This window comes from Dromiciops gliroides, chromosome 6 (assembly GCF_019393635.1).
Source record: "Dromiciops gliroides isolate mDroGli1 chromosome 6, mDroGli1.pri, whole genome shotgun sequence".
In the NCBI taxonomy this organism is placed as follows: Eukaryota; Metazoa; Chordata; class Mammalia; order Microbiotheria; family Microbiotheriidae; genus Dromiciops; species Dromiciops gliroides.
The window spans coordinates 9,403,906-9,416,326 of NC_057866.1; the positions used below are offsets into that span (position 1 = coordinate 9,403,906).

Sequence of the window (12,421 nt, forward strand, 5' to 3'; positions counted from 1 at the left end):
TTCCCTCCCTCCTCCCTCCCTCCTTCCTTCCTAAATTGTTGCACCCAGAACTGATCACAGTGTGTCACCCAGGAATCTTGGGCTGTAACCCCTCAGTAGTTCTGTTGGAGCCCCAGCATAGGGCCCAGCACACAGCAGGTTCTTGGCAAAGACTGATGGAGAAGAGAAGGGCCTGTGCCGGGGCTGGGCTGACTGACCCACCCCCTGCCCAGAGCAGGATGGGCTATGGGCTCACAGGAGCTGTAGCTGGTCCTGCCTCCGGATCAGGGCATTCTTCTTATTCACCAGCGTGAACCACTCCTGGATCAGCACCTCCTCCTGCAGCTTGTTGGCACCTGGAATGGGGATACTTTGTGGACCTGTCCAGATGAGCAGGTGCCCCCTTGACTAGCAGCTGCCTGGGGGCAGGGGTGAAGAGCCTTCTCTCCTGACCTGTGCCCAGTAGAGTGCCCAGCACACGGCAGCCACTCTGTGAATGTCCAGACAGCCGAGATCTCCCATCTCCATGTCTTTGCTTGCATTTTCCTCCTCCCTGAGATGCCCTCCTTCCCCTGACTCTTCTCTGAAATTCTTGCCATTCCTTTAAAGCCCAATGCAAAGCCTCCTCCAGGAAGCCTTCCCAGATTCCCCCTAGCTGGCAAAGCCCTGATAACGCTGCAAGATTGTAAATTATATCAGGGTGTGCCTGAGTCAGCTTGTGCTGGTGATGGTTGTTAAATTTTCATTGTGAGCATTTGCACCTTGGAAATGGGTAAAACCAAAAATCTAGGTTTGATTTACTGGGGGTTATATTTCTAGACTTAAGAAAAACGTTAATAAAGCAGGTGAAACGTAAAAGTGTCATGGTTGTAGGGAAGGAAGCTGGTTGTTAAACATTTACCAGCAAACTCCTAATTATAGTCATCTAACAATGTAAGTTCCTCGAGGGAAAGAACGGTGTCTCCTCTAACACCAGTGCAAGACTCTGTACACAGTGGGTGCTCAAGAATAGTTTTTTGTATAGTCTTCCGAATGAATCAAAGTAGGGTGAGACAAGCCAACCCTGAGATTCCTGCCCTGGTATTCCACTAATGGACACCAGGGGGCACCATGGACAACAAATCAGAAGGCAGAGAATGCATCTGGGAAGAGACCCAAAGAACCTAGACTAGCTTGGAACCTAGAATAGGAAATGTCAGAAATTCGAGGTGTCTTGGAACTGAGACTATAGAACCCTGTGGCCTAGAACAGGGAATGTCAGAGCTGGGAAGGGCTGTGGGCATCCCCTGGTCTAGACTAACCTCTCCCTTTGGAGACACAAGACCCCGTGAAGCCCCGAGGAGGGGCCCCACCCACACCTGTCTCCATGAGGCTCCGCAGCTGGGTCTCCACCTCTGCCGCCCGCCCATCAATCTGTCTCTGCTCCTGTTCCAGGGCTTGCAGCTCAGCGCACACGTACTGACTTGTGTCCTGGAATCGCTGCTGAGGGTGGGGATAGCGGCTCAGCCTTGTCGTGGGTGGGGGGAAGCCCTCTGCACAGCCCCCCCCCACCTCAGGTGCTGGGGAGGAACCTTATCCCACAGTGTCCTTGGACCCTTCCCTCCCCCAGACCAATCCCCAGCCCTTAGATCACAGGCATCCTCTGGAGAGCCGACAGGGATGGACACACACCTTCATCAGCATAAAGAACTCCTAGGGGAGGAAACTCCCTCTACCAATGCACCTTTTCAGCAAGAGGTGGAATGACTTGTTCAGGGTCACAAAGCCAGTCAACACCAAAGGCAGGATCTGAACCCATGGCTTCCTGTGGATCTCTGCCTCTGTCTCCTGTCTCTCTCATTCTCTCTTTTCCCCTTCCTCCTCCTCTCTGTCTCTGACTCCCCCCTCTCTCTGACTCTTGTGTTTCTCTCTCCTCTCTCTCTCTCATTTGCTCTGTCTCTGTCTCATTTTCTCTCTGTTTGTCTCCCCCCCACTCTCTCCTCTGTCTCCCGCTCCCTCACTCTCCCCCTGACTCTGTCTGTCCCTCCCCACCCCCAACTCTCTCTCATTTTCTCTCTGCCTGTCTCCACCCTTCCTCTGATACTCTCACTCTTTCATTCTCTCTCTTTCTCCCCTCTCTCTGTCTCTCTCATTTTCTCTCTGTCTCTGCCTCTCTGTGTGTCTCTCCTCCACACAACACTGCCTCTCAGACATGGGTTCCCTTAGACACACTGCCCTACCCTCACACAGGAGCTAGGATTTGGGTTTGGGGGCCCCAACCTTCCCTTCCCTGTGCCCCTGCCCTCCCTCCTGCCCCAGCCCTCCTCACCATCCCAGGCTCCTCGCCAGGGCTGATGCTGGAACTAGAACTTGGTGATGGTTCCACCACAGGAGGGTTCACATCTGGAAACAGAGGCCACCCTGAATGCACTTGCCCTGATATCTAGGTGGCTGCAAGGGGGGCCCCTATCTCTCCCTGGGGCCCAGGGAGACCAGGAGGGATTCCACCTTATAAAGTGGGGATCCCTCTAGCTTGCATCTGTGGGTGACAGTGTGTTCGAGGCTGGGATGACCACAGGGGAGGTGAGGTCTGGGAGCTGGCACCGTGTCCTCTTGCCCACCTCTCAGCCCCTCCCTGGCACCACGAGTCCAAGCTTACCAGCAGACTTCTGGTTGGCAGACACAGGGGCAGAATCTGGAGCCAGGGTCTCCTGTGGAAAAAGCAGCACGTCTGGTGAGAGGCCAAGGATGGAGAACTTGGGGGCAGGAGTGGCTGAATATAGAAGAGAGACACGGGCTCCTAGGTCTGGGGCTGAAAAAGCACCTATGGGGCTGTCCAGTCCAGCCGCGGCCCCTCATTTTACAGGTGAGGCCCAGAGAAAGGGAGGTCATACGTGCAGCCGGCACAAGTGCCAAGATTATTATTCCCATTTCATAGAGGAGAAAACTGAGGCACAGAGATGAAAGGTATTATTCAAGGGCAGACAGCCAGTAAGTGTGAGAAGAGCTCATGCTGGGAGCCTCTTGTACAATGCCTCACAGGATGGTTAGGGGAACCTCAAAACTCTCTTTACTAAGGAGGATGGTTATCCCAGGGTCTTTCTAAGGAGTCAGGGGGCTGTGATGGGGAAGGAAGCCCTTGGGTCACCCTCCAGCTTGAGGGATGTGCCCTGGAGATTCTCACCTCCCCAGGGCCCCGCTCCCTTCCAGTGTCTGCAAATTAATCTCAGCTTTCTCACTCGGTTATGAGGTCGAGGACCTAGATTGAATTGGGCTTGTCACTGCCTCAGTTTCCTCAGTTGTAAAATGGGGGTGGGGCAGATGCCCTATGAGGAACCTCCATGACTTCCTGGGACAGTTGACTTGGTAAGGCTATGATTCACTCAACTTTCTGAATATTCATTCAATAAACATATTAAACACCATGGGGTTCAGAGCTTTGCATTTGGTTCTGGAGAGATGGAAAGATGACCCAAGGTCCAGTCCATCAGGGCTGCCTCCACCTCACTCAGTCTGGGGTGGGGCTGAGGGAACCAATCTGCCCTCACCTACCGAGACTCTCTCCTATAGTCTATTGGAGCCTCTGTCCTTCTCATCTAGGAGGCCTTGTCTCTTAGGCTGTCCTCCCCCCACCCCCAAATGTGAGCTGTCTTTTATTTTATTTCATTTTTTTTTTCAGGGCAATGAGGGTTAAATGACTTGCCCAGGATCACACAGCTAGTAAGTGTCAAGTGTCTGAATCCGGATTTGAACTCAGGTCCTCCTGAATCCAGGGCCTGTGCTTTATCCACTGCCCCGGGTGAGTTATATTTTAAAGGAAAACAGAATAATAGACTTGGCAGGCAACTTAATGGTTCCCTCCACTTTACAAATAAGAAAACTGAGCCCCAGAAAGGAGAAGTGATTTGCCCAAGGTAGTGGACAGGGCAGCACAAGGTAAGGTATTTCACAGGGCCATGGTTTTGTGCAAAAGAAGGAAGATATTTCCACTTCTGTCCTTGAGGACACCCTAGTTAGCCCAGCATTTCAGAAAAATTTTAGACTATTAGACTTTGGAGAGCCTTTGGAACACAATTTCAGAGCTGGGAGGGACCTTAGAACACAGACCGTCAGAGTTAAGACAGACAGATATCATCTACTCTAAGGCCTCCTTTACAAATGGGGAAACTGAGGCCTGGAGAAATCGAGTGCTCTGCCCAAAGCCCCATGGTTACTCTCTGCCCCCACGGGCTGGCTCTCCCATTCTGGGAACCGACACCAAGCTAGGCCCGCCTCTTCTCTGCCTTCTCAGCCTTGGGCTGAGTTCTGAGCCTCCCTCCCTCAGGCCCATTACTTCACCACCACCACTGCTGCCTTCATTTCTTGGACATGGCCCTCAGCCCAGACGAACAAGAATCTGCCCCAGAGCCCTGCAGCCTCCCAACTGGATCTGCCAGCTCCCAGAATAGGCTCTCTCTGGGGCGATAGCATCGGCTCCTGCCGGGCATCTTAACCACTCATTACCCGGTCTCCTCTCAGGTCGGCCCTTCTGTTTCCCAGGATACCGATTCCACCTCTCCCCCCTTCCCCGCCCACCATCACCCCATTGCCACCTCTGTAGACTGTCTCCTAGCAGAGACATCAGGATAGGGTTATAACAGACCGAGAGAGGGTGGCAGTCCCCCAGGGTCAGACTCCTCTCCCATGCTGGGTGAGGCTGGCCCATTAGATGACAGAGGCTCTGGGCTGCCCACACACACACACACACACACACACACACACACACATACACACACAATGCAGGGAAGTCCAGCTCAGCTTCCCTGCCCCAACCCCTGCTGGGCCCAAGGGTGCTCTCCCAAACCCTTTGCTTCACTTTCTCTCAGTTTGTCTTGACGGGTAAGATGCCTTGGGGAAGAGAATGCAGATGGCAGATTATGGGAAGCTGAGGCAGGACCAAAGTCAAAGGTTATGTTCTGTGTTCCCCTGGCCCTCCCAGCTGTGCCATCCCATGTTCTAAGGTCTCTCCCAGTCCTATCATTCTCTGTTCTAAGGGCCATCCCAGTTCTGCCATTCCATGTTCTATGTTACCCTGGCACTCCCAGCTCTGCCACTCTATGTTCTGTGCTCTACAGGAGGGCTGGTTTTGAAGGCAGGAAGACCCAAGTCTTGAGTCTTGCCTTTGGCACCCACTGGGGAGAGACTTTGGACAAGTAATTTCATCCCTCAGTGCTCTGGATGAGGTTCCAAGGTTCTACATTTCAGAGAAGGTTCCTGTCTGAATCGGTGAAGGGAGTTTGCTCACCCAGAAGTTCCCCAAACCATGGAAAGCCCAGGCCCTGGGTCCTATCCCAATCAGCTTCAAGGCTCCTTCCAGCTCTGTTTCCATGGGAACCAGACTCCACCTCCAAGGCTTCTTCTTCTCATCCCTCTAAGTTAGATGCTAGAAGGAGGCCCCAGAGGCAGGGAGGCCCAAGGCGTCCTCAGGGCTTCGTTCCCAGCTCCTGAAGGGGGTCACTTACTTCTTCAACCTTCCAAAGGCTACACAAGTCTATGGCTGCTCCTTAGCTGTTGTTGGTTTTTCCTGGTCCCTGGAATATCAATGCCAGGCCAGCCATGGAGCAAGTCAGCTACCAGACCTGGCCGAGGCCTCCTTAACATTTAAAGGGCCAATACCTTTCTAACAATGAGGCCTTTACACAGTCACCTGGAATCACCCACCTTCCCCGTGCAGGGCATTGTGTGTTAGAACTGGGCAGGGCAGGGCAGCTAGATGGTGCAGTGGTAAAGCATGGGCCCTGGATTCAGGAGTACCTGAGTTCAAATCCAACCTCAGACACTTGACACTTACTAGCTGTGTGACCCTGGGCAAGTCACTTAACCCTCATTGCCCTGTAAGCAAAAAAAAAAAAAAAAGCACTGGGCAGGGCCTTCCAGCATGGAGCCCAGAACGCCAGACCCAGGAGAAGGAACCCTTAGCCCACAGAACAGGGAGTGGAGGAGCTGATAAGAATCTCTGACCTCCTCGGACCCAAGGGCCTCCTCTGAGAGAAGAGGCAGCAAAAGCTGGTGGAATGAGCTTGCTGCTGATTGTTGCTCATTAAAAAAGAGAGCCCGGTCCCCATGCGTCCCTCGGAAGCAGGATGGGCAGGCAGGGACGGGTTGGGATCATCCTGCTGAAAACAGAAGTTCTGGCCCAGTGTGGGGGATGGAAAAACTGCCTCTCAGGCCGATTAGGGTGAGAGAGGCCCCAAGAAGGACCAAGGAGATGGAAAGGGACACAAGGTGGAGGAAAAGCAGAGGTGGAGGGCCCTGGCCCCAGGACTGCCGGGAGAGTCACTTCTCTGAGTCTCTTTGCTCATCGGCAAAATGAAGAGCTTGGCCAAGATCTCCGAAGCCCCTCCCAGCTCTGAGGCATGGCAGGTTCTCTGTTCTAAACCTCTTCTAGGACAGATGTTCCAGGTCATCTGTCTTAAAGTCCCTGGCAGCACCAGCAGTACATGGTCCCATGTTCTAAGGACTTTCAAAGTCTTGACAATCCACGTTCTGGTTTTTAAGGACTCTCCCAAGCCTGACAATTCATGTTCTGGGTTCTAAGGACTCTTCCAGGCCTGACAGTCCATGTTCTGGGTCCTAAGGACTCTCCCAGGCCTGGCAGTCCAAGTTCTGTGTTCTAAGGTCCCTTTTAGCACCAGCATTCCATAGCCCACTTTCTAAGGTCTCTTCTAGTAACAACATTCCATGTTCTGGGTTCTAAGGATTCTTCTAGGTCTGACAGAACTGCGCTCTGTATTCTAAGGTCCCTTCCAACACTGACATTCCATGGTCTATGTTCTAAGGCTTCTCAAAGGTCTGACATTCCATTCTGTGATCTTCTAGTTCAGATGTCCCGTGTTCTAAAGTTCTGTGACTCTATGAAAGAGAAGGAGTTAGGGGCTCAAGGGCAGACACACTCAGTGCATGATCTTGGGGCAGAAGAAAGGTATTGGAGCAGGGACCGTGTCCTGGAGGAGGAGGGGGGAAGACCAACCTCTCTGAGGTCCAGGGGGAAGCCCCAGGGCCAGGGATGGGGGAAGGGGCAGGGACAGACCCAGAACTGCTGGCATAGTTGTCTGCTGCTTTCCATGTCTCCAGAATGGAAGATTTAGGGCCAGAAGGAGCCTGAAACGCTTCCCTTTTTCAGATGGGGAAACTGTGGCTCCTGGGGGCGGGGGGTTAGGGACTGGCCCAAGGTCACACAGCTGGCACATGACAGAGGCGGTATTTAAGCTGAGCTCCCCTGACTTCTGGCCATGCCAGTCTGCCCTCTGCCCTGCTCCTCCACTTGTTACCCCTCCTCTGAGCAGTCTGCCCTTTCAAGTATCCAAGAGGTGGCCAGCATTGGAGTCAGGAGGATCTGGGTTCGAGTCTTACCTCTGACACATCCTGGCTGAGAAATGACCCTGGACAAGCCAACTCTCTAAGGAAGACTCTGCTGTAGATGAGCTGGGACAGTGGAGGGAGTTTCCACACCAGGAGATGCCCTCTATCCAGTGGCCTGCCAACTCCACCTTCCTCCCTCACCTCTGAAGGCCCCCCCTTGACCCTTTGGCCTGTCTCCTCAGACCCTGTAAATCTGGCCAGCCTGCTCTCTCCACTGAAGGTCACCAGGGGCCTCTGAATCAGCAAAGCCAAGAGCCCCCTCTCAGTCCTCTCCTCCCTCCTCCTCCTCTCCCTCCTCCTCCTCCTTTTCCTTGGGCTTGCCCTCAGTTTTCTTTTCTTTTCTCTAGTCTCTCCCTCAGTAGTCCCACTCACCCCCATGGTTGCAAACATTGCCTGGCTCCACTCCAATGGCTCTCAAACCTCTGCCATTGGTCCTTCCCTTCCTTCCGAGCTCCCGGCCCACCCCTCTAGCTGCCTTCAGGACCCTCCACTTGATGTGCCCCTGGTGAAAGCCCCTCAGACTCAACTCTCCTGGAGCCCAAACCCGCCCCTCCTTCTGCCTCCTGTGCCATTCAGCCAGTGCTTTGTTCCGGACACTGCTCGCCCATGACCGAAGGCTGCTTATCTTTGTGAATCTGAATCATTCCTTAACCTCGAGGAGCCTTGGTTTTCTCCTCATGCCTGCGGGTCATTGTAAATAGTAAAGAGCCCACCATGTGCGGGCACTGTCTCACAGACAGTGCTTTACAAGTAGTGCTTCATGGGACCCTCACAATGACCCCAGGAGGGGGGTGTTATTATCCCCATCTTAGATCTGGGGAAACTGAGGTAGGCAGTGACTTGCCTAAGCTAGCTCCCTCTCTTACTCTACCTTCACCGAGATTCGAATAAGAGAATACACATGTGTGTTTGTATACACACATATGTACACATATACAATACACGTGTGTACACACAATCCATTCTTACACACATGTACATGTGTACATGTATGTCTTTACATAATAGCATACAGTGCTATCTGAGTTTCAGGATTGGGGTTTTTTTTCCACCTGGGTCCTTGTTTTGGGTCCCTCCTGGGAAGGAGATCCCCTCTTCCAAAGCAGATCAGCCCTGGTTCTGCGCACCTTTTCCTATAGGGCTGCCTCAGGCTCTAAGGGACTTGCCCAAGGTCACACAGTTGGAATGTGAGAGGCAGGGTCCAACTCCATGTCCTTCTAGCTCCGAGGCCAGCTCTCTATCTAGTCAGCTCCACTGCCTCTGTAGCGGTGCTCATTACTGCCATCGCCACCATCTCGGGCTCTTTCCTCCTCTGGTCAGTTGCCAAGCCCTCCAGATCCCATCTCTAGAGCATCTGCCAGCCCCTCATTACCGCCACCTGCCTGTGCTAACAGGCTTCTCCTCGCTAGTCCATCCTGCAAATTGACGTCAGAATAATTCTGACTCTGTCTCGTGCCTTTGGCCACATCCCTCCTCTGCTCAACCATCCTCCGTGGCTCCATAGGGAATATCCAACTTCTCTGGTGGTCTTCAAAGCCCACTCCCAGCTAGCAGAGTCCCCACCACTGGCCACTCAACGCTTCTACTCCTGACTGTCCCCAAAACATGCCATTCACGTCTCACCTCCGAGCCTTTGCTGACACTGTGCTCTCTGCCTGAAGAGTCGAATCCCGACTCATTTTTCAAAGTCCAACTCAAATGTCACCTCCTTCAGGAAGCCTTCACTCACAGTCTGGTTGGTACAACCCTCACATCACTGGTTTGTCTGCCCCTTCCTAAGGGATCGATCCTGTCATACTGGGATGCCAGAGTCTGGGCTAGACTGTATGTGGGCTCTACCATGTCAGTCATAGCTAACCTTCGTATCTTCAGCACAGAGATTTGCATGGACGAGGTCCTTCATAATTATTGGGTTGGGGCAGCTAGTTGGTGCAGTGGATAGAACACTGGCCCTGGAGTCAGGAGGACCTGAGTTCAGGTCCTGCCTCGGACACTTAACACTTACTAGCTGTGTGACCTTGGGCAAGTCACTTAACCCCAATTGCCTCACCAAAATAATAATAATAATAGATGTATTAATAATTATTATTAATAATAATTATTATTATTGGGTGAATGAACTGAAAGAATGGACTCTCCCAGGCTGTCCGACTGGCTTCGTGGCCTGTGGTTGGCGAATGGGCAAGGGGTGGGGCACCCTGGCTGGAATTGCCCTTTTGGTGCAGTTGTGGCTTAAGGCATCAACAGACTTGTGACAAATTCTGGGAAAGAGGAACTGATACTCTGATGGTTCCCAATTCCTCCCTTCACCTTCCAGATCTCAGAATTCAAGTCAAGTGGGCCTTGGGTCTGGAAGACATCCCACTTTTTCAAATGCTCTTAATCACTTCCTGCCGCACCCTGACTGGGCTTCTCTCCCTCCTTCCCATAGCCTTGGCCTTGGGAAGACAGGGCTAGTAAAAAGCCCCAGATCTATACTGGGAAACAACCACACTGGTGCCGGTGGACCTGTTAATCCATCACAGCAGGATGGAAAGCAATCTGGAATTAGGTCTAAAAGTCCGATTCAGACACCCCGCTGCCAGGCACAGGCTCCCCACACCCCACGATATTCAGAGCATCCCTTTGTTTGGGACTTGGAGAACTGGGAACCAAGTAGAGGCCGCTCTCCGGGAGAACGGTTAAACAGCTGTGGTACAGGAATGAATGGGCTGGAAGAAATGATGCCCATGAAGAACTCAAGAAGGCATGGGAGGGGGCAGCTAGGTGGCGTAGTGGGTAGAGCACTGGCCCTGGATTCAGGAGGACCTGAGTTCAAATCTGGCCTCAGACACTTGACGCTTACTAGCTGTGTGACCCTCTTTGCTCCACCTTAAAAACAAAACAAAACAAAAAAGAGAAGGTATGGGAGGATTTATCTGAACTGGGGCAGGGTGAAGTGAGCAGAACCAGAAGAACAACCAGCACCAAATGAAAGCTACAAGAATAATGAGGGAAGATGGCTAGGGGGAAAAGGGGAGGGGGGAAGATTTGAGAAAATGTACCTCCCTCCCTTCTTTGAGGAGGTGGGGGCCTATGGGTATGGAATCCCGCATAAATTGTCAGAAGCAGTCCGGACACAATTTGGTGCTTGGCCTCCATTTTAAAAGATGGAAATATATTGTACATGACTGCATGCGTATAACCTGTGTCAAATTGCTTGCCTTTTAGGGGGTAGGAAAGGAAGGGAGGGAGAGAATTTGGAACCCATGAGCTTAAAGAATAGATTAATTTATTTTTACTCGAAATTGGAGAAATAAGATATACAAAGTCCCCCTCCACCCAAAAAGATATTTTCAAGAGCCTCATGTTCCAAAAATGTCCCCCAGGAATGGATGCAGAATCAGAAACTGGGCTCATACACCAGCTCTGCCAATTATGAGCTGGGTGACTCTGGTTAAGTTCCTTCAGGTCTCTAACCTTTTGTGACCCCATTTGGTTTGCCATTTCCTTCTCCAGCTCATTTTACAGATGGGGAAACTGAGGCTAACAGGATGAAGTGACTTGCCCAGGGTCACACAGCTAGGAAGTGTCTGAGGCTGAATTTGAACTCAGATGAGTCTTCCTGGATCTCCCCAACTTGTTTTCTTTCCTCAAATATTTCCAGAGCGGCTGGTCTGGGTCCTGCCTGTGCCCCAATCGCTTCCTAGCTCCTTGGAGAATACTCCCTGTGTCCACTTTATTTCAAAGAACCCCTTGGCACACTGGCACTCTACACGGTCCCAGAGAAGCTGGAACAGCTGGCAAGGGGGTCACATGCTTGGCAAGGGACTGGAAAAGGAATTGTCTTGCCCCTTCTCCTGGGAGGAGGGCTGCAGGCCTTGTAGCTGGAGGGGCCTGGAAGAGCATCTTCCAGAACAAGGGAATGGGAAGAGGGCAAGGGCGCAGAGCCTCCCCCAAAGCCACACAGCCGCAAAGGAGCAGAGATGCCCAGCCCTCGAACCCGGGTCCTCTTCCCTTTCCCCTACAGAGCACCCTCTCTGACAGTAGGAAATGAGCTGGGTAAGTCCTGTGTGACCCAACCCAAGTCGCCTTTAGATGCGGGAAGAGGCCGGCGGCTCCTTCCCAGTCCACAGACCAAAGAGCCGTCCCTGGATTGCCCTCTTCAAACCCAGACTCCCAGACATTGGGCCAGCTTAAAGCCCTTTTGTTCTCTCCCTACCAGGTCCCCGTTCCCCCCCCCCCCACTCGGGGCAATTTCCATTCATTGTGAAATTCCCATTTGCCTCTAAGGCGCAGCTCCCTGGGAGTTACCCAATTCAGCTCCCTGCCACCTACCCTGCCCTTCCTTCCTCTGCACTCAGACACACAGATTCTGGGCTGGGAGGCCAGCGTGAGGGCGTGCTCTGACCCCCCACCCCATCCCCATGCCACTACTGCCTATCAGGAGCCTCCAAGCCCCTGCCTCCAACAAAGCAGTTCTCCCCATGGGTTGATTCCCACTGCTGTATGAGTCCAGAGGCCAGATGTCTGGCCGTACCCCACGGGCTCCCAGAGTGGGAAATCTCAGGGCTACAAGAACACAGAATGCAGAACTGACTGCAGAAAACTGATGCTGTTGAGCATGGAATGTCAGAGCTGGGGGAGACCTTAGAACAGTGCCTGGGAAAGAGTGGTTTAATAAATGTTGGTTAAGGGGCAGCTAGGTGGCGCAATGGATAAAGCGCTGGCCTTGGATTCAGGAAGAGCTGAGTTCAAATTTGATTTCAGACGTTTGACACTTACTAGCTGTGTGATCCTGGGCAAGTCACTTAACTCTCATTGCCTTGCCAAAAATTTTTTTTAAAAATCATTGACTGGGGGCGGCTAGGTGGCGCAGTGGATAGAGCACCGGCCCTGGAGTCAGGAGTACCTGAGTTCAAATCTGGCCTCAGACACTTAACACTTACTAGCTGTGTGACCCTGGGCAAGTCACTTAACCCCAATTGCCTAACTAAAAAAAAAAAAAAAATCGTTGACTGATTGAGAGAACATGGAATGTCAGAGGTGGGAAGAGCCTTAGAACACAAGACGTAGCTGGAAA

At 52.4% G+C, this 12,421-nt stretch overlaps 1 protein-coding gene across 10 annotated transcripts in view; it reads right to left on the reverse strand.

Annotated features, from left to right (window-relative positions):
* EHBP1L1 (EH domain binding protein 1 like 1) overlaps positions 1 to 12,421 on the reverse strand; it is a 32,806-nt gene that overhangs the window by 4,562 nt on the left and 15,823 nt on the right. For 9 of the 10 annotated variants that reach the window (XM_043971197.1, XM_043971195.1, XM_043971188.1 and 6 more), the window contains 4 exons: positions 2,618 to 2,669; positions 2,288 to 2,361; positions 1,338 to 1,461; positions 236 to 335 (listed from right to left, as the gene is read on the reverse strand). In XM_043971197.1, the coding sequence (XP_043827132.1) occupies positions 236 to 335; positions 1,338 to 1,461; positions 2,288 to 2,361; positions 2,618 to 2,669 (350 nt within the window). The remainder of the gene's footprint in view (positions 1 to 235; positions 336 to 1,337; positions 1,462 to 2,287; positions 2,362 to 2,617; positions 2,670 to 12,421) is intronic. The other variant, XM_043971189.1, reaches the window with a different exon arrangement.